Consider the following 23,899-nt stretch of genomic DNA (forward strand, 5'->3'; position numbering starts at 1 on the left):
TCCGGGGTGGGTGGAGGGGGTGGTGGTGGGGCGGGGGGGTGGTGGTGGGGCGGGGGGGGCGGGAGTTGAGCCCGGAGGAGGCCTTTCTCCGGCACCGGGCGGCCGTGGTGGGTGTGCCCCGGAGGCGGTGTGCCCTGCAGTCCACAGATGTGTGCGCCCTTGTCTCACCGCTGAGTGTGTCTGCACCCTGGTGTGGGCACGGCCGGCGGCCGTGGGTGTGGATGTTTACGTGCGTGCACAGATAAATGCCTCTTCTGTGTGCCTCCCTCCACCGGAGCCTCCGGTGCGCGCGCGCGCGGGCGCGGGCGCGTGTGTGTGGCTGGACACGGTCTGTGTCTCCCCGCTCCGGGTGTCTATTTCGGGCTATGTGAGTCTTTGTCTCTCTGTGACAAAGTCGGGGCAGTAGGGGAAATTTCGGAGAGAGGGAGGTGGGCCAGGCTCGTGAGAACGGGAAGGGAAGCCGTGGGGGCAGGCAAGGAACTGGGGTGGACGGATGGGTGGGGAGGGGGAGGCCAGCGCGACCTGACAGCTTTGGAATGGGGTGGGGGCGGGGGACCCGCAGGAGCCGGGCGCTGGGTATGGTAGGGCCAGCCTCTGGACCCCAAAGAAAGCAGGGGTAGGGGTGGGTCCGTGAGGGAGCCCCAGAAGGGGTGGTGCGGAGAGAGCTGGGGTGAAGGAGAGACAGGAAACAGGAGGGGCAAACCCTGCGACTCCCCAGGCTGGGAGCCCTGGCCCCGCCCATACCCCAGAGGCCACACCCCTCTCCCCGCCTCCGGGAGGAAGCGCCCCAGGGGCTTTGGGACCAGAAAGGGTCAAGTTTATGCCTCCTGGGGCTGTACTGTCCGTACCCAGGTGAGGGCGGGGCAGGGCCCTGGGGAATTTGCTGGAAATTTTTATTCGAGGTTAGATCCTGAAGACCCAGCGTGACACTCAGAGGGGTCCTGACCCTCAACCGCTCAAAAATTCGTCAGAGGTCGGGACCAAAAACCCAGGGAGTGGCTCTGCCTAGGGAGTCATTTTGTCTGCAGCCCGATTTCCTTGGCCCCCATGTGCTTCTGGCTGTCACTGTCCATTTCAGTGCCCGCAGCCGATCCCCTGAAAGACTAGAGAAGGCATGTGGTCCAGGCAGCTCCTCCTCTACCTTACCAGGGACCTAGAGAGCCCCTTCCTACCACACCTCTACCCAGGCTTCCCCTAGACACACACTCACAGATACTGGGTCCTGGTGGGTGGGGACGGGAGGGTGTTTGCCACTGGCCACGAAGGTGGCTGCTGGTAACCTGGGGAGGTAATCTCCCCAGTCTGTCTGCTAACTTCCACAACCCCTCGCTCATTCCCATCTCCAAGCCTCTGCTCCCGCTATTCTTTTGCCTGGAATCCCTGAAAATGCGTCTCTACTTGTCCCAATCACATTCATACCTTAAAGCCCATCTGGAGCCCCACCTCCTCCAGTAAGCTTTCCTTGGTTCCACTTCCGTGCACAGATCTTTCTGTCTGTGAATGCCCATTATCATCTACCCTGGCCATGAAATGGCACTTTGCTAACTAATGTCTCACGTGCCCTGAGTTTCATGTGTGTTATGTAGGGTTTTCCAAATAGGCTGCAGCCCCATGAAATCTGGGGCTGGTCTTCATTGTCCCTCCCATGCCTGCACACAAGGACTAGACCTAACCAATGTCTGCTAACACTTGCAACCACCCAGAGCTCAGTGGGGCACTGGACAGAGCTCATCCTCTGCCTCTTACCTGAAGGTGTGAGTCACCTAGGGCACCCCACCTCCTGGTGGGTCCTTCTAGCAGGGACACTTTGGAGGTTCTGGGGGACGGGGACAAGGGCAGACACCTCTAGCTTTGTGTAAAGCTCGGAGCTCTCAACTCTTGGGGAGGCCTTTGAGGGGGAAGAAAGACAGCACAGGATGTGGATGGGCACAGTGGGCACACTTGGCATTTGTGAGGGGGTGGTCTTGGTGGTGGGCGAGACTGAAGGAGTTGGTCAGGGCAAGGAAGGGATCTGGTGGTACTCAGGGGAGGGTCACTCAAGTCGACAGAGCTTCCTGGGCCACCCCAGGCCCAGGGCCTCGCCCCGCAGCCCTCTCTTTGGAAGGCATCCTTACCCACACAGAGACAGCAGATATACAGTGCATACGTGTCCCCTGGGGCGCAAGCACCGATGCAAAGGCCAGAGGAACAAGGAGTCACATGAATTTGCACCCACAGGCACAACTCAATCACAATTCTGCCCACTCACAAGGCCCTCACCAGCAGACTGCTTTTACAGGGGCGACCCCAAGTGTGCCCCCACCCCCGGGGTGGGGGCTGCCTTCAGACCAGAAAGCAGAGGCGCCAGTGTGGGTGTCCCAGGGTCAGGACTCCCATCTCACAAAGGCCAGGATCGTCAGGGCTCAGCCCCAGAAGGGCGCTCAGTAAGAGCCACGCCGCCCGCCGGCTCCTGCTTCCTGCCCGGGGAGGGCAGGAGGGCCCCGATTTCAGCGGGCAGGGCGCCCTCCTACCCGGCTCGACGCAGCCGATCGGCCCAGGCCGCGCTCCGGGCAGGCCGCGCGCGTGTCCGCCCGGAGCCGGAGTCCCCCCTGCCGTCCCCCCATCTCTCCTTCCCTCGCCGAAGCACCACCAGCACCAAATGGCAAAGCGCCTCTCCCCGCGCGCGCGGAGAGATGCGCAGCGGCCGCCGGGACGGGCTCGGCGGCCTCCCCCACTCCACGGCGCCCGAGCGCGGGTTGGGGGGGGGCGGCCGGCGCTGGGGGTGGGTGGGGGTGGGCACGGCCCGGCCCGCGGCCGCCCTCCCTCGCCCTCGCCCGCCCGGGGAACCGGGCAGCGGCGGGAGCCGGCTCGGGCATGCGCACTGCCGCCTCCCTCGCGGTGAAGGTCAGCCCAGGGCCTAGCTGCAGGACTCAAAGGCGGCGTTGGGGGGTGGTGGGGGGGATGCAGCCGAGAGACTTTTAACTCCTTCCCGGCGGGAGGATGGCCACCGAGGCTGGGCCGGGGAGCCCGGAGGGTCCCACCCTCCCGCCTTCCGCGGTGGGTCCCCGCGGCGGGCACACGGCTGGGGGTGGGGCGGAGGGGGCAGGACGGGGAGGAGGGGCAGAATGGAAAGAAGGAGGCTAGGAGAGGAGGGAAGCCGATCGGGAAGGGAGGACGGCAAGGGAGGAACAAAGGAAGCCAGGCTGGAGGGGGAGACCGCGTTTCGCCTTCCCCGTCCCGTATCCCCAGCAATGAAGGTCTCCTTAGCGCCATGAAATTACCCCCACAGACTGTGTGTGCGTGTGCGTGTGTGAGAGAGAGACAGAGAATGAAGTGAGACCACTGGATCAGGCTGAGGACCCCTGATTTTTCTGGCCCATCCCTAAACCCAGCTTCCACTTTCTCCACTGGCCACTAAACCAGGGCATGCCAGGGGGGCCGAGGGACAGCTGTGATCCTGCCGACCTGCCCGGCCCAAGTCCCAGGCCCCCAGGAAACCCTGGCCAGACCTCAGGGCCTGGCCCAGTCCCCGAGGGCTGGGCCAAGAGGAGTCTGCACCTTAAGCCCCACCTCTGGTGAGGGGCTTCCTCCAGCCAGCAGGCAGGACCTTGGCAAACCAGACTAGGGGCATGGCAGACACAGTCCTCCCCCTCCTCCTGGCTACTCCCCCCAGCCCTTCTGAAGCCAGAGCAGCCTCTCTCCTCCTGTGAGGATGTTTCTGGGCCCAGGACCTGCTCTGCTGCTCTCCAAAGGGGCTGTCCATCTCCATGGGACTTTGTCTTTCTGTGTCGGTTTTGCAAACACACACAAGAGAGACAAATATGATAGAAAGAAGAAAAAAAAAAAAAAAAAAGAGTAGGGTGCTAAGACCATCATGTGACCTTGGGCAAGTCACTGTACTTCCCTGTTCCCTGGGCCTCTGGGGCTCAGAGGGAGGGCCCATCTGGGATTTATGGTGTGTTCCTTCACTCCCCTCAGGGCCACCATTAATCAGGTCAGGCTTCCCTGGTGGCTCAGAAAGGTAAAGAATCTGCCTGCAATGCAGGAGATGCGGGTTCGATCCCTGGGTTGGGAAGATCCCCTGGAGAAGGGAATGGCCACCCACTCCAGTATTCTTGCCTGGGAAATCCCATGGACAGAGAAGCCTGGGGGGGGGGGGGGGGGGGGCGGGTATGGTTAGTGGGGTCTCAAAGAGTTGGACATAACCGAGCAACTAACACTTCCACTTCCTGTAGCAAAAAGCAAGTCACACTGGCCTGGACCCATTCTGTGAGGATGGGTGGGTCTGTGGGGTGGTGTTTCTCCAGGACCCCGAGGGGTGCTATCACTGCCCCAGCCGGCTCCCACAGCCTCGGGGATACAACCCAGGGCGTAGCTCTGCCAGGGTGGGGGAGCGGCAGGTAGGTGTCCCACAGAGCCATCCTTGCTCCCTACTCATCTTCTTCCAGGACCCGTCTGTCTGGGTAGATTCAGTGGCCAAAGGAAGAGGGCTCCAAGCAGAAGGGGGCTTCTCCCTCTTTCTTGGGGAGTGGGGGTGTAGGAGCCTACCTCTGCACAGCCTGGGGAGACCCACTCACACCCCAAGGGGCTGCAGCCAGCACTCTGCCCCGCTGTCACCCCGGCCGACCTCTTTCTTGGCAGACAGGGGCCCCATCCGGCGCTTCTGATTTCCTCTCCTGTTTGTCCCACAGCTGACACCAGGAGAAGGTGCTGGTGGCTAGCACCCCAGCCCTCACCCCAGGAAGCTAAGCTCTGCTACGGGGCTCTGACCAGGGGGTTGGAGGGAGTCCTGCGAACCACTGCATTCTGAAGCCGGAGACATCACCTGAGTCAAGAAAACTGATACCAAAAAAAGAAAAAAAAAAAATCATCCATACTTCCTTAAAGGACTTTTTGGGAAATTAACCCAAGTGGTAGCAGGCAGTGGAATGTACAGATAAAATGTCCAGGGGAGTCACCCAGGGCCCGGTCTCTGGACCTCTGTAACTCCTTTAGGAGGGAAGGGTGAGCCCTGCTCACAGGGTCTGAAAGGGCCCCCTCTCCTCTTAACGCTAAGGTGCCACTCTGCCCTGGTGTCCCCTGGGCCGGGGGGTGGGGCTGCCTTCCTGCCGTAATGCCCTTCATGTGCCCACTGTGTCCAGCATCATTTAAAGGCCAAGACTCCCCTCAACTCCTGCACCCTCAGCCCCACAAGGCTCTGTGCATCCCTCTTCCACAGCCATCTCCCAACCCAAGTCCTTCTCTGTGTGGTCTGTCATAGGAAAGTGTCCAACACACTCAGCCATTTCTGTGAACATCTGTTTTGCCTTCTGTGGCAGAAGCCACTGAGGAACCACTCCCCCTGAAACTTTCTGTGCAGGGCAGTGGTTTCCCAGAGTCCACCTTGCCACTAGCCTCCAGGTGGGGTAGGCACCCTCCTTGCCCCTTGCTGTGGCTGCTTCCAGACCCCTGGCTTTGCATCTTACCTCCATGGCGCCTTTTTTTCTGGAGCATCCTAGCTCCTGGCTCACAGCCATTCCCTCTGTCACCCCTGACCTCTTCCTGCTGCTTTCCCAGGTTCTCATGGACAGTCCCTCCCACACGTCAGGGCTCTGGGTTCCTCAGCCGCCTCTCCTCCAGCAATCCTCTGCCCTCCCTCAGTCACTCACGCCAGCTTCACCTCTTGCATCCTTGTCATTCCAGCCCCACCACCAATCTCAGGCTTAAGCACCCCACTCTCTGACCACCATCTCCCTGTCCAGCTCCCTGACCTCCAAAGCCTGTGATGCCACTGGAACCACTGGTCCGTTTCTCTGACCTGCATCCCTCATTACAAACGCACCATCTTACACTTACTCTTTCTTATTTTTAGCTATAGTAAAACATACCGCTATGGTTTTTCCAGTAGTCATGTACAGATGTGAGAGTTGGACCATAAAGAAGGCTGAGTGCCTAAGAATTGATGCTTTCCAACTGTGGTGTTGGAGAAGACTCAAGAGTCCCTTCAACTGCATGGAGATCCAACCAGTCCATCCTAAAGGAAATCAACCCTGTATATTCATTGGAAGGACTGATGCTGAAGCTCCAGTACTCTGGCCATCTGATGCAAAGAGCTGACTCACTGGAAAAGACCCTGATGCTGGGAAAGATTGAGGGTAGGAGGAGAAGGGGATGACAGACGATGAGATTGTTGGATGGCTTCACTGACTCAATGGACATGAGATTGAGCAAATTCCAGGAGATGGTGAAGGACAGGGAAACCTGCCTGGCATGCTGCAGTCCATGAGGTTGCAGAGTCCGACATGACTTAGTGACTGAACAACAAAAAAAATACATAAAATAAATTTTACCTTATGCGTTCTTATTTAAGAGTTAAACCAGCTTTATCAACTTCTCCCCTGCACTCCAGGACCTGATGTGGCTGGAGAAGACACGCCACTGCCCCGACCTGGTCCCACTGTCATTTTCAGAGCTCGGACTTCAGCTGGCCTCATCTTGCCCACTGCCCCGCTCCATCCCTAAACCATTAGGTCCTTCCCCGCTCTCAGTCCCCTATGTGAGTTTTCCACATCTTTTTCCTCCTTCCCCTCCTTACTCCCAGCTGATGCCCTTGCTTCTCACTTCCCCGAAAAAAGAGAAGCTTCTGAAGAACTTCCAGAGATCCTGCCAAATCCTCCCACCTCCCAGCAATCGCTCCCCTGGTTCCTGCAGCTGAGTTCTCTGTGCTCCCACCTCAATCCGGCCATCCCCCTGCATATGAGCTGCTGTCCCCTGTCTGGCACACTCCGGGCCGTGGCTCTAGCACTTCTGCCCCGCACTGTGGTCCTCTTCCCTGCTCCACAATCATTCCTTGGAGATCTCACCCATCACCCAGTCTCAGAGTTGTAAATACCTTCTCTAGGTTGACAGCTCCCCAAGGTTTCCTCCAGCCCATTTTCTCCCCCAGTCCTTAGACTCCAGTGTCTACTCACACACTGTCAGTTCCACCTGGATCTTGAATACATTTGCCCACAGCGAAACTCCTGCTCTCGCACCTCAAACATGGCTCGCTACCCACCCTCCTCACCCTGCTTCCCACTGCTCTGGCCTGCAAACTGGACACATCCTGGAATCCTGTCTTTTTCTCCCATCCCACATCCAATCAGAAGGCAAGTCTTGTTGGCTCTGCATCCAGAACCCAGTGCTTCTCGCGTCTCCATGGCTCCCAGCCTGCTCCAATCCATGAGCAGTGAATAAGGTGGCTTCCAACCTGGCCCCCAGTAGTCTATTCTCAACACACAACCAGAGTGGTCCTTTAGGAAAGGGAGTCAGATGGCATCACTTCTGTCCCCACAAACTCACCCCCATCTCATTGCCAGTGAGGGCTGAGTCCTGAGGGTCCCAGGACCCAGTCCCATCACCCCTCCCTGCTCCCTCTGTGTCCTTCTCCTGCACCCCCCCCACCCCCCCCCCCCCCGCTTCAACTCCAGGCCCTCGACACTCCTGAAGCTTGGAGCCTGCTGTTCCCTCTACCAGGAAAATGCTTCCTCCAGCTAACATTTTCGCCTCTCTAAAGTTCTTGTTTGAATGTCCCCCCTCTCAATGGGACACTTCTGTCCACCCTGTTAGAGGCCTCCCTTCCCCATCTCCCTCCCCCTTGCACATTCTTATTTCTTTCATCCTCCTGGGTTTCTTTCCGAAGTCCTGAACACCTTTGTCCATCCTATATCACCTACTTATTTAGTACATTAGCCTTTCTCTTCTCTTTCCCCCACTAGAATGTAAGCTTCGCAAAGGATGGGATCTTGATGTCTTGTGTATGGATAAACCCCAAGTATCTGGCACATGGCAGAGACCCCAGCATCTCAGGTGTTAGGCGCTCAGTCGTGTCTGACTCTTGCGACCCCATGGACTGTAGCCTGCCAGGCTCCATGGAATTCTGCAAGCAAGAATACTGGAGTAGGTAGCTATTCCCTTCTCCAGGGGATCTTCCCAACCCAGGGATTGAACCTGGGGTCCCCTGCATTGCAGGCAGATTCTTCACTGTCTGAGCCACCAGGGCAGCCCCAATATCTCAAAGGTGTGAGTAATGAGAACCCACTCCAAGTCTACTCAGGATTTCCAGCGTGTTTCCAAATGCTGGGCGATGTTACAATCGGTGCTTGGTGTTAGCAGGATTAATAGCAACAACATCAGCTCAAGCACTTTCATTAACTGGTCTAACTGACAGGTCTAAACTGTCCTGTGGGGGCTGGGATTCCCATTCTAGAGATGAGGAAAAGGAAGCGCTAAAGAAGGCATGTGACCTGCCCAAAGCCGCTGTGCTGTTCTAGGGCTGGGACTGCAGGCCGGGTCTGTCAAGGTCAAGGTCCCTCCCTGGCTTCTCTCCTTCACCTCAATCTGCCTCTCTGATGTCCCCTCATGGAGAGCCTTCCTGCTGGGGACACACACACACACACACACACACACACACACACACGCCCCTCCACCTTCCCCAAACACCTGTTTTTTAAAGAAGGAAATCAAGATCCCCAGAGGCCTGCACATTTAAGCTGAATTACCCTCAATTATCTTTTAAAATGCACTCTCCCAAAATCTCAAGCAGAATGTTTCAAACACTGGGAATATAAATTCCAGAAAACTAGCCATCAAGGTGTCTAAAATTCATGTCAATGTGTTGGAAGAAGTTGCGTTGGTTCCTGTGTATGAATTACCTTTTAGCCAAAAAAATGAACCCTAGTTAAACTCTGAACAAGCCCCTGGCTCCTCACTCCTGTGGGTGGATCAGCGCGCCCTTCAGGGGCTTCTCCTGGATGGACAGATGGACACACACGTGTGTATCCGTGGAACTCCTGGGTGGGACCCACGCATATGGTCTACTATGTTGGGATGGCTCCCTGTCCTGCAGGAATCACCCCAGGTGCTTCCTTTGAGAACACGTGGTTACCTGCCCACAGGCCGTAGGCAGCCCCAGCGCCACCTCATCCTGCCTTCCTGATACCACTCAATGGTCATGGGTATAGAGAACTCAGAGGGTCCAATCTGGTCTAAGAAGGTAGGAGAAATGATCCGAACAAAAAGGCAGAAGTCTCTATCTGTGTGCAGAGGGCCTGAGATTTCTTGGGGAACCAGGCAAAAGTATATGGGATTGAGAGACAATGGTCTGGGAGGCCTGCCCGTGATCAAGGACGTCATGGTCAAAGCCAGGCTCAGCCCCTTCCACGTCCCCACACAGCACACCCCGGAGGTCTCCAGGGCTCAAACAGCTGCTCATGAAGCCCCACCATGGAGCAGGCAGGGGGAGACAGAGTGGGTGGTCTCAGGGCCTGGACCTGATTGGGCCATCACTCCTGGTTTCTGCAAACCTTTGTAACAAGGCCAGCAGGTGCCCTCACCCCCCACCTGTATAGTGAATCCCCTCCAGGTAGTCCCTCGGCCTGCCCTGACCCATGCCCTTCTCCCGGATCTGGGCACTTGCCTGGGCCACGGCAAGCCACTCTGTCCTGGGCCAGAGCTGTGACCACGGGGCCTTACTGCCCTGCCCATTGCTTCATCTCTTCTGGGGTCCTGTCCTCCCCCAGGCCCTGAACCCGCTGCCCTGGGTGAGGTCTCTGCAGGCTCCATAGTGTGATAGCTCTGAGCTTGGACTCAAGAATGGGGTTTCTCACCTCTGGCACTGTCGACATTTAGGAACTGGATAATGCCTTACTGTGGCTTCCCTGGTGACTCAGATGGTAAAGAATCCATCTGCAAGGCAGGCAATGCAGGTTCGAACCCTGGGTGGGGAAGATCCCCTGGAAAAGGGAATGGCTATTCACTCCAGTATTCTTGTCTGTAGAATCCCATGGACAGAGGAGCCTGGTGGGCTGCAGTCCATGGGGTCGCAAAGAGTTGGACATGACTGAGCGACTAATACATACACAATGCTTTCCTGTGGGGGCTGTCCTGTATTGTATGATGTTAGGAGCATCCCTGGCCTCTATCCAATAAATTCTACCAGTACGCTCCTCTCCCCACCACTAGACACTGTTCTTTGTTCCTGGAGAGTGAAACTGCCCAGGGTTGAGAACCACGACTCTAGAATCAGACAGTCTTGGGTTCATGCCTGGCTCAGCCTCTGCATGACCATAAATAAGTACAAGTCACTTGACCAATCTGAGCCTCATTTTCCCCAGCAGCAAGACATGGAGCCCTTCACCTAACTCATGGTGGATGTGAGGATTAAAATGAGGTCGTATACCTGGGCAGACCAGCACAGCATCTGATGAAGAGTGAACTCTTAATGAATCGCCTGCTATTACTAGCTCCGACGCTAGTAAGCCTTCGGGACCCTGTGGGCTTGGCCACTGCCTTACCTCTGGGTCCTGCTGCCAACCACCCCCCAGCTAGGGGACTGCTGAAGACAGGGGCCCTCAGAGCCCCTCAGCTGTGAGCCATCAGGAGTCCCATGGAGGGTAGCCATGAGGGGTCAGCCAGGTAATTAATCACAGTGGCCCAGGAGCCACAGGGAAGTCTGGGTTCTACCCAAACCACTGGAAGCTTCTTGGATTGAAGAATGACCATTAGTACACAAGGTGGGTCTTACATTAGAAGCCCATGTAGAAAGTGGTTAGGGGAGGGGCTGCAGGGAAGGAGGGAAAGGAAGACATTGAGAAGCCACCATGAATAGTGAATCAACTGGAAGGAAACCCAAGAAGAACCCATAAGGCCGCCTGTCGGGTCCAGGGAAGCTGAGGTTTGGGAGCTGCTGCTGGAGGCATCTGAAGGACACGTGGGGCCTCCCCCCAAGCCCCCGACCCCTGCCCCTCCACTGCTGGCCCCTTCATGTGTCCAGTGAGCCCCCACTATGTGACATCTTGTACGAGGTGCCGTTGACTCACACAGCCTCGGCCCCCCAAGACTCTGAGTTTGAGGACTGAGTGGGGATGGACAGATGGGGCTGAAGGCGTGGACAGCCCAGGAGACAGAGAAGCGCATGGCAGCTCCTGCCCCCGGACGGCCAAAGCTGCAACGCAAGGAGGGAGGAGCAGAGGGCCAGTGCGCCCCACCCCAGAGCTCCAGGCTTCCTTGCAGAAAAGATCAGCAAACGCCCCCAAGAGCGTCCTCCTCGGAGGGACTGTGGCCTGCTGGGGCGGCTGGCACTTGTGGCAGTGGTGGGGCCGCCAGCAGCTGAGCCAGGCCCCAGGGTGATGGTGAAATCTGTGAGTTTCTGGGAGCTGCACCCAAACCCTGGAGGAGAAAGCGGGGGCACCAGGGCTGAGCAGCGCAGAGCTCCCCAAAGACGGGCTGGGTGGGTACCGCTGAGCCAGGGAGACTGACTGCCCGCGTATCTGTGGGAAAGAACCGCTGGAGGCCTTCCGCCACCTCTGCGTGTTCCCACGTGGGGAAATCTAGAGCCAGGTGCGGAGCTGGTGTCTGGCAGCCCAGAGGCCCAAGGGAGTCCGTGGTGGCAGGAAGTCAAACTGTCCCTCCGGGCCCTGGTTCCTCCTGTGGTGGGTGTGACCCAGGTCACCTCCTGGAGGTTCTGTCCACCCAGCACTCATTATCTCCCTCCTCATAAGACAGGATGCCACCTTCTGAAGGGGCTTCCCTGAGGGCTCAGTTGGTAAAGAATCTGCCTGCAATGCAGGAGATGTGGATTCAATCCCTGGGTTGGGGGGATCCCTTGGAGCAGGGAAAGGCTACCCACTCCAGTATTCTTGCCTGGAGAATCCCATGGACAGAGGAGCCTGGCAGGACAGTCCATGGGGTCGCAAAGAGTCAGACACGACTGAGCGACTAAACCACCCCCACCCTCTGAAGGCAGCTCTCAGAGTCCCCTCTTATGGGTAAATGGCATCCCCTCCCTCCACCCAGTTCCTTTGCTGGAGACCTAACCCCAGTACCTCAGAACGCCATCTTTAGAGACAGGGTCTCTAAGACGGTGACCAAGTTAGAATGAGGTGGGTCACGAAGGTGTCCCTAATCCAATATGGCTGGTATTATAAAACTGGGGAGGTCACGACAGAGACAGACAGACACAGAGAAGACAACGTGAGGAGACACAGGTGGAAGGCGGTGGCCTACCCCCCACGGAGAGAGGTCTGGAGCCCAACCTTCTCTCACAGTCCTTGGAGGGAACCAGTCCTGCCCAGGTCTGGGGCTTCCAGCCTCCAGAACTGTGAGAGAATGCATTTCCATTGTCGACGCCGCCCAGTCTGGCACTTGGTCATGGCAGGTCTAGCAAACTTATCCTTTTAACACTGCTCCTCCCTGTTGCTTGGGCTCCATGCCACCCCACCCCCCACCCCAGCTGCTCGCCTCACAGCCTCTGGTTTGCCCGAAGCCACAGAACACAAGGTGCTCAGAACAGTGTGCTTATATAAACAACAAGGTCCTACTGAATAGCACAGGGCACTACGTTCAATATCCTGGGATAAATCATAATAGGAAAGTATATGAAAAAGATGGGAGTTCCCTGGCGGTCTAGTGGTTAAGATTCTGCGCTCTCACTGCCAAGGGTCCGGGGTCAACCCTTGGTCCAAGAAGTAAGCAAGCCATGTGTGAGGCCAAAAAAAAGGACGTGTATATATGTATAACTGAATCACTTTGCTGTTCAGCAGAAATTAACAATATATTATCAACCAATTCTACTCCAATAAGAAGGGGAAAAAAAAGAACGATGTGCTTATGAGCACAACACAGGGAAGGACCTGGGGGGCCGGAAGACCTGAGTCTGAGTCTTCATTCCACCACCTGTTGACAGGAGGACAAAGGGCCAAGCTCTCTAGCCTCAGTCTCTTCATCTCTAAGATGGGTTCAGCATTGTCTCCCCTCTCTCATCGCGTTAGTGTGAGTAGGAAAACAGAAACAAGAGGACATATGCGAAAATCATCTCTAGGTCACAGAGGACTGAAGGAAGTCCTCACTGTTCACAACGTAGCACTCTCTGGTAAACACCCACCCCACTTTGGGCTTGTACCGAATTTCCTGTCAATTAAAAACTTGACTCCCTTTCTACTTTGTGACAAAACCTATCTCCCCATCCCATACTTGTAAAATTGCCTTTTTGGACTCAAGGATATTCCTCTTGTAAGAATTAACTGGTTATCCCAGCTCGAGAGCTTTTGGATCTCAATTCTCTCATCCAATATATTTCCCTCTCTTGCCAGTTGAGCACCATTCATAAATCCAGTGAGTGGGACCTTCTCTCTTCATCCAAGTCTTTATGGAACATACTGAAAAAGACACGAGACAAGTCCTCTCTCCAAATGATCTACACCCTTTTGGCTTAGCCTTCAGCTGGCAGCAAATTTACTCAATCAGAGTAATACCCAGTGATGTGCTGGAGTGTCATGTTGGTAGTTTAAAATCAGCTCCAGTAGGAGTATTTATACCATGGAAATTAGCAGATGATACAAATCAGATTTCAGCTCCCCCTTCCCTCCCTGTCAAGAGCCAGTTGTAAATATTCACTAACACACTGCATTCAGGCCACCTGTGTGTGTTATACTCAAGCTACTTGGAGAAACTTTGTCAAATGCCTCCAAATGAACACATGAATCTTTATGGAGCTTAACAGCTGATAAAACGGTTCAATATTCCTGATTTAATTTGGTTCTTTCAACATCCCAGGAAATTAAGTTTGGCTTTTGTGACCCACTGGACTGTAGCCCACCTGGCTCCTCTGTCCATGACATTTTTCAGGCAAGAATACTGGAGTGGGTTGCTATTTCCTTCTCTGGAGGATCTTCCTGACCCAGTGATCAAACTCATGTCTCCTGCATTGCAGCAGATTTTACCTGCTGAGCCATTGGTGAATAGGTATACTATTAGTGAAAAGTGAAAGTGAAAGTCACTCAGTCGAGTCTGACTCTTTGAGACCCCATGGACTATACAGCCCATGGAACTCTCCAGGCCAAAATACTGGAGTGGGTACCCTTTCCCTTCTCCAGAGAATCTTCCCAATCCAGGGATCGAACCCAGGTCTCCCACATTGCAGGCAGATTCTTTACCAGCTGAGCCATAAGGGAAGTCCAAGAAGACTGGAGTGGGTAGCCTATCCCTTCTCCAGGAGATCTTCCCGACTCAGGAATTGAACCAGGGTCTACCTGCATTGCAGGTGGATTCTTTACCAACTGAGCTATGAGGGAAGCCTCTATTAGTATACCCATTTTAAAGATGAGTAACACAGGTTAATGATCGACTCAACGCCAGACCGCCGGCAGGGGCTCAAATGCCCATGTTCTGATCTCAAGGTCAACGTTCTCTTCCGCTCACCATCTGACTGCTCCCCCACCCCCGTTGGTTGTCACAAGCATCCTGAATTCCCCCAGCATCCCCTGCTTTGGGTTTACAACATGGACAAGTTGACAGGGAGCATCTCCAAGGCCCCGGCCCTTCCCATCAGCAGCACATCCCTGAGAACTGGTGAATGATGCGTCTCTGCCTGGGAGAGGGTCCTTGAGTGTTTGACAAGATTCTGCGTTTTGTTTCTGATTCACTGATGACAGGAGGCCACCTAAAGTGATAGCAACCCTTCGTGCCGTGTGTCTCAGACTGGAGCCCCCTTAGAACACCAATGTAGGGTTCAGGGCCTGAAGGTTAGAAGAGATGACAGGTGACAGGTGACAGGGTAAGGAAAGCTCGAGGTGGATGCTGCAAGCTGGGAGAGCCAGACAGGTTTCACTCAGCCCACAGTGCGTCTCAAACACTTTTAAAAAACCTTAAAACTGGGAATCTTTCGTATAAAAAGCCAGATTCTCGGAATCTCTCAAAACACTGGAAATCTGGCAACACAGATGGAGTTGAGGGGCTCTCTTTCTGAAGGGGTGAGAGCTCTGCAATCCACAACACCCTGTTCCCTATTTTAGGGCTTGGTTGAGTCTCTCACGCCCCTAGGGCATGCATGTGTGTGCACGCTCAGTCATGTCCAACTCTGTGACCCCATGAACTGTGACCTCATGAGCCTGCCAGGCTCCTCTGTCCATGAGATTCTCCAGGCAACAATATGGAGTGGGTTGCCATTTCCTCCTCCAGGGGATCTTCCTGACCCAGGGATCTGAATTGGCGTCTCCTGCCTTACAGGTGGATTCTTTACCACTAGCACCACATGGGAAGCCCATGTCCCTAGAGACCCAGCAATCAATGGGAAGTAGGGTGGATCTTGTAGACCATGACAACTAGCCTTTGAACCTGGCCTCAGAGCTGGGGTGAAAGGGGTCACATATAAACGGCTGGCTGCTTTGCCCTTTGGGGGCCGAGGTTTGGGTCATGGCCCTTCTGAGGATGCAGTAGACAGATCCCAGCTGGGACTCTTCCCTGACCACTGGGATGCTCCCTAGCCTCTGTGTACCTCAGTTTTCCATCTTAAAAGTGGTGACGACCATATTTAATTCACAGTGTTGTGGTGAAGATAAATCAGTTAAGCCATGGGAGAGTCTGCAAACCGAAATAAGCCCTCGGTCTACACTGGCTGCCCTAGTCTGACCCCAGCCTGCTCCCCCGACTACCTCTTCCTGAAGTTGCAGCGCTGGGCCTCAGGTGCTACAAAGAAAGTGAGGGCTGTCCACCCCCCAGGGAGCATATTTTCTAAGACTGAGTTTTCTCCTGAAGGAACGGGCCTGGGTAGAATGGGGGTGAAGGAAAAAGCTAAAGCGTGAGTCGTTCAGTCATGTCCGACTGTTAGGGACCCCAAGGACTTAGCCCGCCCCCAGGCTCCTCTGTCCATGGGATTCTTCAGGCAAGAATACTGGAGTGAGTTGCCATTCCCTTCTCCGGGGGGGCGGGAATCTTCCCCGACCCGGTATTGAACCCGGGTCTCCTGCATTGCAGGCAGGTTCTTTACCATCTGAGCCACCACAATAGGGGAAGGGGTGATAAAATTGGGGCTCGGAGGGGAAACTGAGGCAAGGAAAAGCAAAGGCACATGGTGCTTCCTGCCGGTGGGAGCAGCGGGGAGTGGGATTCGCAGAAGGGGGGACCTCAGCCTCCCTCCCTCTACTCGGGCCGCCCCCACCGGCAGGAGCCTCCCCCGTGCTGGCATCGCCTCCTCCAAGCCCACCCACCTGGGCCCGCGCTGTTGATTCAGCTGCGGAGTCCGGAGACAGGAAGGAATCTGTTCCCAAGCCCAGGACAGACAGAGGACCACAGGGCTCTCTCTCCTGAGCTCTCCCGCCTCACTTTTTTTTTTTCCAACTAAAAAACGTCATGAAAGGCCAAGAAGGCAGGCCTCCTAAACATTTCATCCAGCTGGACGGCCAGATGCTGCTGGAGAGATGGCGGAGGCTCACAAGGTAACCGCACCTGAGTTCTCAGAACCGGGCCTGGATATGCCCTTCTCGCTGGAGTGGGTGCAGAAAGTCCCCGGGGCTTCTCACCGACTCCAGCACAACAGTGGCGGGAAGCACAGCAGGCTGGAATCTAGGGAGACATGGGTCGCCACACCAGGGCCCTGGGGTCTGCAGACAACACCTGGAGCAGGCACAGTGCCCAGCATCACGTTTTAACCCAGCGGTGACGAGTGCCGAGGCCAGCCAGGGCGTGCGGGCCTTGAGCAGAGAGCTCGGTCCGCAGCATCGCACTGAACCTTTCCAGGCGTCTTACCAGCAGAGGCTGAGAGCTAAGTGCCTCTGCCCAGGTCGGCCTGGGCAGGGACAGGGCAGAGTTCAATCTCTAAGGTTTGGGGACCCTGAAGCCTGTGCGTCCTGCTCTCCCAGTGGGTGCCAAGGTCCGAGCAGCCAGCACAGGCCCCCAGGTAGGGACTCTCTGAAGAGACCAGGGCTGGATGTTCCCCAGAGCAGACACAGGGCCTGTGGGAGAATTGCCTACGAGCGGCTGGAGGTGGTCAGATGTCACGGAAGCAGAAGGCAGAGTTCAATCTCTAAGGAGGCCTGTCATGGAAGCAGAAAAGGGGTCCATCCTCTGTCACTCCAAGGGCAAGACCAAGGTGAGAGGAAGGAAGAGTCTCCCTCACCACAAGAACAACTGAAGAGGGGATGGCTTTCCTGGATCATGGTGAACAGGTTCTATCAGCGAGGGACGGCCCCAGTGTGGGCCAAGAACACCTGGTCCACAGAGCAGCTCCGGTGTCCGCGGTCAAGGCGGGCAGGCTGGAGAGGCCCACCCTTGGGTTGTGGGCGTCTAGAGAGGGCGGGGTCAACAGCGCAGAGGGATCTCAGGCTTCTTTAGCATCAGCTCTCAGAGCCACCTGCTCTCTCCTACTGCCTTACTCATCTGCTCATTCGTTCAAGAAAAGGAGAATTTCCTGGCTGCCCAGTGGTTAGGACTCTGAGCTTTTCACTGCTGTGGCCCAGGTTCAACCCTTAGTCAGAGAACTAAGATCCCCCAAGCTGCATGACCATAAAAAAACACATAGTTTTTTTTTGTTTTTTCCCAGCACTATTCTGAACAAGAGCCTGGCAGGCTGCAGTCCATAGGGTTGGAAAGAGTCAGACATGACTGAAGCGACTTGGGATGTACGCTTAAGACATAAGAAGGTGGAACTTTATACCTCAGGTGGGGAGAGAGTGCCTCTTGAAGAAGTGGTATTTAAGTCAAGACTCAAACGATGCTTTCAACGACGCAATCCAGCCTTCTCTGCCAAATAGTTGCTAAATCCCTGGCATCTGTGTCTAGCCCTCAGAGGGTTCAGGATCTGGGGGTAAGGGTGTGTGACTGGTCCCTCCCCGTACCCAGGCTCACCTGTCGGGGACACGTACTGATGGTGGTAGTGATTTAGGCGCTAAGTCGTGTCAACTCTTGTGACCCCGTGGACTGTAGCCCGCCAGGCTCCTCTGTCCATGGGACTCTCCAGGCAAGAATACTGGAGTGGGGTGCCATTTCCTTCTCCAGGGGATCTTCCCGACCCAGGAATTGAACCCGGGTCTCCTGCATTGCAGGCAGATGAACTGATGGCGGTCTTTATTTTCCTATGAGGATAATCCCCTTCCCCAAGAATGTGACTCTGTACTTGATTCCTGATTTTAAATAAACTTCCCTGCTGCCTGACATACATTGGAAACTTTGTTGTAAATACTAACAGGCAGTGCATTCTTACAGTTGCTCTAAATTTTATCTTTGGATTGAACACAGTCAGCAGTACTTATACGGCCACGCGATGTTCTGTCAGCCCTCGGCTGCGCCCGAGGAAACTGCTGTGGAATTGTTGAGGATGTCGCTAAAACTGTCACACAGGATTCCCCTCACGTCACCTCATGGGAGACACTTCTTGGGGTCTCCGGGCCAGAAATCACAGTCTTTGGGGGCAAATGGTTAGGTTTTTGTCTTACAGGCAAGTGTCACTGCTCACACTTGCCCTGTTACAAGTGTAACACTTAACACTGCCCTGTGACACCCGGCCTCCTCCCACTCACCTCACCCTGGGCCGCAGCATCCCCTCCCTGCCCTGCAGTCCTCTGCCCCAGGCCCCTCACTCTGTGTGTCTTTGCAGACCACCTCAAGCTCTCTTGGAACGAGGCGAGTACATCTTTCCTGTCTGCCTCTCCCCTCCCCTGCCCGCCCCTCACAGCGTACTGCTCCTCACTCCAAGCCCCAGAACGTTCTTCCGTCTGGAAAGAAGGCCGACACGGGAGATGATCCAAGTTTGTTACATTCCAGTAAAGGCACGGACGGCCACAGGCTCCTGAGACGGTTTCTCACATTTCCTGGAAGTGAGTTCAGGTCAAAGAGAAATGGGTTTCACAGCTTAGGAAGAGGATCGAGAACGGGCTGAGGGTGTCCCACACAGCCATGGCCGCCCCCACAAAGTCTCCCTCAGCTATGCTCCCTCAGGCGCCTGTGAGGTATTGGGGGTCAGCAGGTCCCACACAGCCATGGCTGCCCCCCCAAAGTCTCCCTCAGCTATGCTCCCTCAGGCGCCTGTGAGGTATTGGGGGTCAGCAGGTCCCACACAGCCATGGCCGCCCCCACAAAGTCTCCCTCAGCTATGCTCCCTCAGGCCCCTGTGAGGTATTGGGGGTCAGCAGGTCCCACACAGCCATGGCCGCCCAGTCACCCTCGGCCGTGTGTCCCCCAGAAGCAGCTGAACCCTCTGGCGCAGCGATTCAAGAGGGCTCAGAATCCAGCCCAAATCAAGGGGGCTGTGTGCTCATCCTGAGTGTCTGTGGCTCTGGGTCCCCCTGTGACACCTCCCCAGGTGACACCTCAGCTCATTACCTCTGCCGCTCACAGCTCACTGACAACCAGCTCTCACTTGCAATCATACTGCGGGCGTCTGGGGTGAAGACAGCTCCAGCTGCTGCACGCCCGGCCCGCCTGCCCACCCCTCGCGCCGTCTAGACGCTGGCACAGGCCTGTCAGCATCCGAATGACAGCACGTGCCCAGGCCGCCGGGCGTCAAAGCCGGCTCCCTGCCTGCAACTGCACACGCGGAATGAAGGCCGGTTTTATGGTAGTGAAGTGAAAGTCGTTCAGTCGTGTCCGACTCTGCGACCCCATGGACCACCATGGAATTCTCCAGTGGGTAGCCTTTCCCTTCTCCAGGGGATCTTCCCAACCTAGGGATCGAACCCAGGTCTCCTGCGTTGCAGGCCGATTCTTTACCAGATGAGCCACAAGGGAAGCCCAATTTTTTTTTTTTGTGGTAATGAGGACTCCAAAATATAACATCAGAAACTCCATAGCACCTCATTCCTCACCACCTTCATCATGTGGAGAGGTCAGAGTGCCCAGATCCCCAGGAGTCTTAGACTGAACCCTCGATTCACTGCATGACTGGGGCCACGCAGGGGCCAGGGGTCACTAAGGTGCACTCACTGCTCCCAGAGCCTCCTGACCCCCTGGGATCTTCTCAAGTCTCCCCTCCCTCTCCACCTACCCCTTCAGCTAGGTGACCTCCTCTGGTCCTCTGGGCAAGGCCTGGAACAGCCCAGGGCACCCACCTACTGCTGCTGGGGACCCCCTAAGGGGTTATCTCAGTGCACCCCAGAGCAGCTGCAATTCACGAGGATTCACCACATGGAGGCCTGGCTCTGGGATACCTGAGAACCTTAGCTGCCTCCCCATCAACCAGCCCCACATTTGACCTGGCTTCCACCTTCAGATGCCTGAGAACTTCAGAGCTGCCTGGGAAGAATGTATTTAGTACACTAGCTCACACCTTTATAATCCAACCCCACAAGCTAAGGAACACATTCACCCTTAACCTTGGCGGTGGTTAGGTTTCAGGGTAGGGGGTCAACCTTTGTCTGGGGGACTTGATGAGCTGCACCTGTTTCCGTGGTGACCAGCGCCAAGTCATGGTCTCTCTGTCACCCACTGCTGCTCCATCTCTGGGCCAGCCAGGCTCCCCCTGCCCCATACCACCCCAGGCACAGCCTACCAGAGGGGTGCAGGGCAGAGAAGGGACAGGACTGCCTTGGACTTCAGAGCAGTCCAGTCAGGAAAGCAAGTTCCTCTGCCCCTTCTGAGGGAGGAGAAGCTGAGACTAGCACTCTTATTTGGTCTACCCCCTACCCTCGCATCACCAGTCTACCCCACCTTCCTGTTCTCCCAAAATGAAAGTTGCTCAATCGTGTCCGACTCTTTGTGACCCCATGGACTATACAGCCCATGGAATTCTCCAGGCCAGAATACTGGAGTGGGTAGCCTTTCCCTTCTCCAGGAGATTTTCCCAACCCAGGGATCGAATCCAGGTCTCCCACATTGCAGGCAGATTCTTTACCAGCTGAGCCACCAGGGAAGGCCCCTGTCCTCCAAAGCCCACTTCAAATCGCCCTACTTAAGGTTTTCCTGATGTCTCCTTCTTCTGAGCCTGGAGGCCTGAATCATCCGTTCTGGCACTTCCTGTGGGCCAGCCGAGTCTGCTCCCTCTGCTGGACTGCCGGCCTGAGGGCGGGGACTCGGCCCTTACACCTCCAGGGCCCCCGACAGCACCTAATCTGTTACCAGGTGATGCCCACTGGTGAGGCTGGGCTGGGAGAGCTCAGACTCTCCCAGCTCCAACCCCCCATGGGAGGGCTCCAACCCCCTCCCATGGATGGTCCGGGCTCTGGGGCAGGCAGCCTTCCCATGCGGTGCCTCAGTACTTCCTCCTGGACCGGGGACACCACCCCGGGACCAGCCAGGCTGTTCCCCTCTCTGCCACGCTGCCGGGAGGAGGCTCAGGAGGATCCAGCTCACGTGCAATGGGCCGGAGAGCACCCCTGAGCCTGGGGCCTGCCTCGTGTCAGCACGGGACTAGCCGCCACCAGACACCCTACAACAGGACGCCACCATCACCCCTCCTGCCCCAAACAAAGCCCTGCCTGGGGCTCAGAAGGCTTGTAGATGTGCGCCCTAGCATGTCTGGGGGTAGGTTTTTAGGGCCCAAGTTGTGCCAGAGCTCAGCAGATTCCCCTTGGCTGCAGAAAGTGTGTGTGTTTGTGGGGTGTTATGGGCACATGTGAGCACTCACACATAGGTGAGGGGCACAGAGGTGTGTGTCTGGTGGGGTCTGGGCACAAGCTAGGTGGAAGGAAGGAGGAGGAAGTGGAACAAGCTAGAGCCCCCAGACCATTTTCACATGAAGCAAAAGTTTGGCTTCAGGCTCACGTGTGCCTGGCTCCAATGGCCATGTGAGGCAGGGCCCAGGGGCAGCAAGAGGTGAGGGACAGCGAGCAAGACGGGGGTGTTGTGGGTAGGGGGAGCTGGCAGCAGGGTCGGGGCAGAGGCTCCGGCCCTTGCAGGGCATGAGAAGAGGCACCACCAGGGGCCAGATGGGGGCGGAAGTGCCAAGAGGGGGCCGTGGAGTGTGAGCAGAGGCCCAGCCGCTCCGGGGCTGGTGGGGGAGGCAGAGCCTACCTGTACCACGGCGGGCGGGTGCTGAAGGCCTGCGGTCATAGGTGGCAGGGTCCTGCAGCGGGGGACTCATCCAGTGCCCCCTCGGTGCCCGCGCCCAGAGCCTACCGTGCCTGCAGCACCAAGGGCCATTCTGAGGAGGATCTGAAAGAAGAGGGCAGTGGGAGGGGCGGCCCCGACCCTGAGCACAGAACAGACTCACAGTGGGCCCGAGGAGGCGGGGGAAGACGCCAGGGTGGCCCCACATGTGGGGAAGGCAGGAGGTGCACTGGGCGGGAGCCAGCCCGCCTGGGTGGTTCAGGAAGGACCAGTGTGAGAGCAGGAAGCTGTCGGAGGCCAGGTCCTCCCGCCGGCAGAGCTGGGAGGATGAGAGCAGAGGATGCAGGCAGAGCCCGGGCCCTGGCAAGGGAGGCCAATCCGGGAGACTTGGCAGAAGGGAGAGGAGGACCGTGAGCCAGGATGGGAGCTGGATGCCTTCTGGAGCTCAGGTCCATCCCAAGGGAATCCTGGGGGTGGCCAGCAGGTAGAGCTGACCTGCTCTGTACTCCGCCCAGCTCACACTGAGCCCTCCCTGTGGGCACAGCTTTCCTGGCTTCACTCCCACGCGAGAGCAGGACAGTTGGGAGCAAGGGTCAGAACCCGGGCAGATGGTGGGGTGTAGGGGGCAGTTCGCTAAGTATGGAGGTGGGGCGGGGGGCTTGAGAGCAGTTGAGGATCACGTGTAGGTGGTGTTGGCCAGAAGGGTGAGGAGGAAGGGGAGGCAATGAGATGAGGACGATGCCAAAAGGGGAGACGATGCCAGGCCAGGGTTGGGAAGAGGTGACCTGCGGGAAGGTGGGAAACAGAGGGACAATCTGAATGGGGGACAGGTGTCCAGGCCGGAGGATGCCAAGTGGAGACAGAGAAGGTGCCAGGCAGGCAGTGGGCAGGAAGGGAGATGTCAGGCTGGGGAAGGAGGGCAGGTGCCAGGCAGGGGGTGGGGAGGAGGCAGAGGGTGCCAGTCAGGAGCAGCATGGGGAAGTGCCAGGCGATGGGGAGGGGGGGTGGGTGCCAGACATGGGGGAAGAGAGGAAGGTAGCAGGCAGGAGGGTGCCAGGCAAAGGGAAAGAGGGGAAAGACAGGGGAGAGTGGGGAGGTACTGGGGAGGGGGGGAAGATGCCAGGCAGGGGTGAGGAGCGGGGAGAATGCCAGGGGAGGGATGGGAGTCTGCCAGGCACAGAAGAGGTGCAAGAAAGGGAGTGGGGGAGGTGCCCAGCAGGGGAGGGAGAGTCAGGAGTGGGGGGGGGGGGTGATCAGGAAAGAAGGAGAGGAGGAGGAAGAGGCAGAAGGCGGCTGCCAGGTAAGGGGAGGTGCCAGCCAGGGGAAAGAAGGGAGGTGCCAGCCGGGGGGAGGGGGGAGGACAGGGAGATGCCAGGCCAGGGAAGGCGGGGGGAGATGCCAGACGTGGGGGGGCGAGGGATGCCAGGCAGGCGGGAGGAGAGGAGATAGCAGGCGGGGTGGGGGAGGAGGGGTGCCAGGCAAGGGAGGGAGGGGTGATGTCAACACAGGCAAGACGGGCACCGACAAACAGGGGAGGCCGGGGCGCCGGCGCAGCGCGGCCCGGCGGCGTCTCCTCCAGGGGCCTGGGGACCGCGCGGCGCGGGTCGCTCACCTGCTCCCCCGGGACCCCGGCCCGGAGCGCGGCCGCTCGCTCCCCGCTCGGCGCTCGGCTCGGCCCGGCGCCTGCGCCGCCGCTGCAGCCCCGAGCGGGGGAGGCGCAGGGAGCGTCTGCAAAGAGCGAGCGGCTTAATAATGAGTTAGGGATCGGAGCAGACGGCGTCGCCCCGTGCATCCGCACTTGTGATCGCCCCGCTCGCAGGCCCGTCGTGAGCTTCGGGCTGAGCAGGGACGCGCTGGACGTCTGTAGGCGCGCCTGCTCCGCGGGCTCACCCAGACCGCCCGAGCATCCGGAGCGATCGCAGGCGGTACCCACTCCAGGACACACACACATACACACACACCACACCACACACACCACACCACACACACATACACACACCACACACACACACCACACCACACACACATACACACACACCACACACACACACACCACACCACACACACATACACACCACACACACACCACACACATACACACACACCACACCACACACACACCACACACATACACACACACCACACA

General features: G+C 57.1%; 2 protein-coding genes across 3 annotated transcripts in view; one reads left to right on the forward strand and one right to left on the reverse strand.

The window, feature by feature from the left end:
• Positions 1 to 23,657, reverse strand: part of SMARCD3 (SWI/SNF related, matrix associated, actin dependent regulator of chromatin, subfamily d, member 3) — a 33,528-nt gene extending 9,871 nt beyond the window's left edge. The window contains exons 1-2 of the mRNA XM_043873404.1: positions 23,366 to 23,657; positions 21,718 to 21,858 (exon numbers count right to left, since the gene is read on the reverse strand). Coding sequence (XP_043729339.1) covers positions 21,718 to 21,756 — 39 coding nt within the window. The 5' untranslated portion in view covers positions 21,757 to 21,858; positions 23,366 to 23,657. The remainder of the gene's footprint in view (positions 1 to 21,717; positions 21,859 to 23,365) is intronic.
• LOC122674831 (translation initiation factor IF-2-like) lies at positions 675 to 5,937 on the forward strand. 2 transcript variants are annotated; one of them, XM_043873405.1, is made up of 2 exons: positions 675 to 2,883; positions 4,671 to 5,937. In XM_043873405.1, the coding sequence occupies exons 1-2, from the start codon at positions 1,917 to 1,919 to the stop codon at positions 4,787 to 4,789; spliced, it is 1,086 nt and encodes a 361-aa protein (XP_043729340.1). In that variant the 5' UTR covers positions 675 to 1,916; the 3' UTR covers positions 4,790 to 5,937. The 2 variants fall into 2 exon arrangements, 1 of the variants encoding a protein (XP_043729340.1); XR_006335054.1 differs by lacking the exon at positions 675 to 2,883 and adding an exon at positions 2,890 to 3,036.
• Positions 23,658 to 23,899: the final 242 nt, after the last annotated feature.

This window comes from Cervus elaphus, chromosome 18 (assembly GCF_910594005.1).
Source record: "Cervus elaphus chromosome 18, mCerEla1.1, whole genome shotgun sequence".
Classification (NCBI taxonomy): domain Eukaryota; kingdom Metazoa; phylum Chordata; class Mammalia; order Artiodactyla; family Cervidae; genus Cervus; species Cervus elaphus.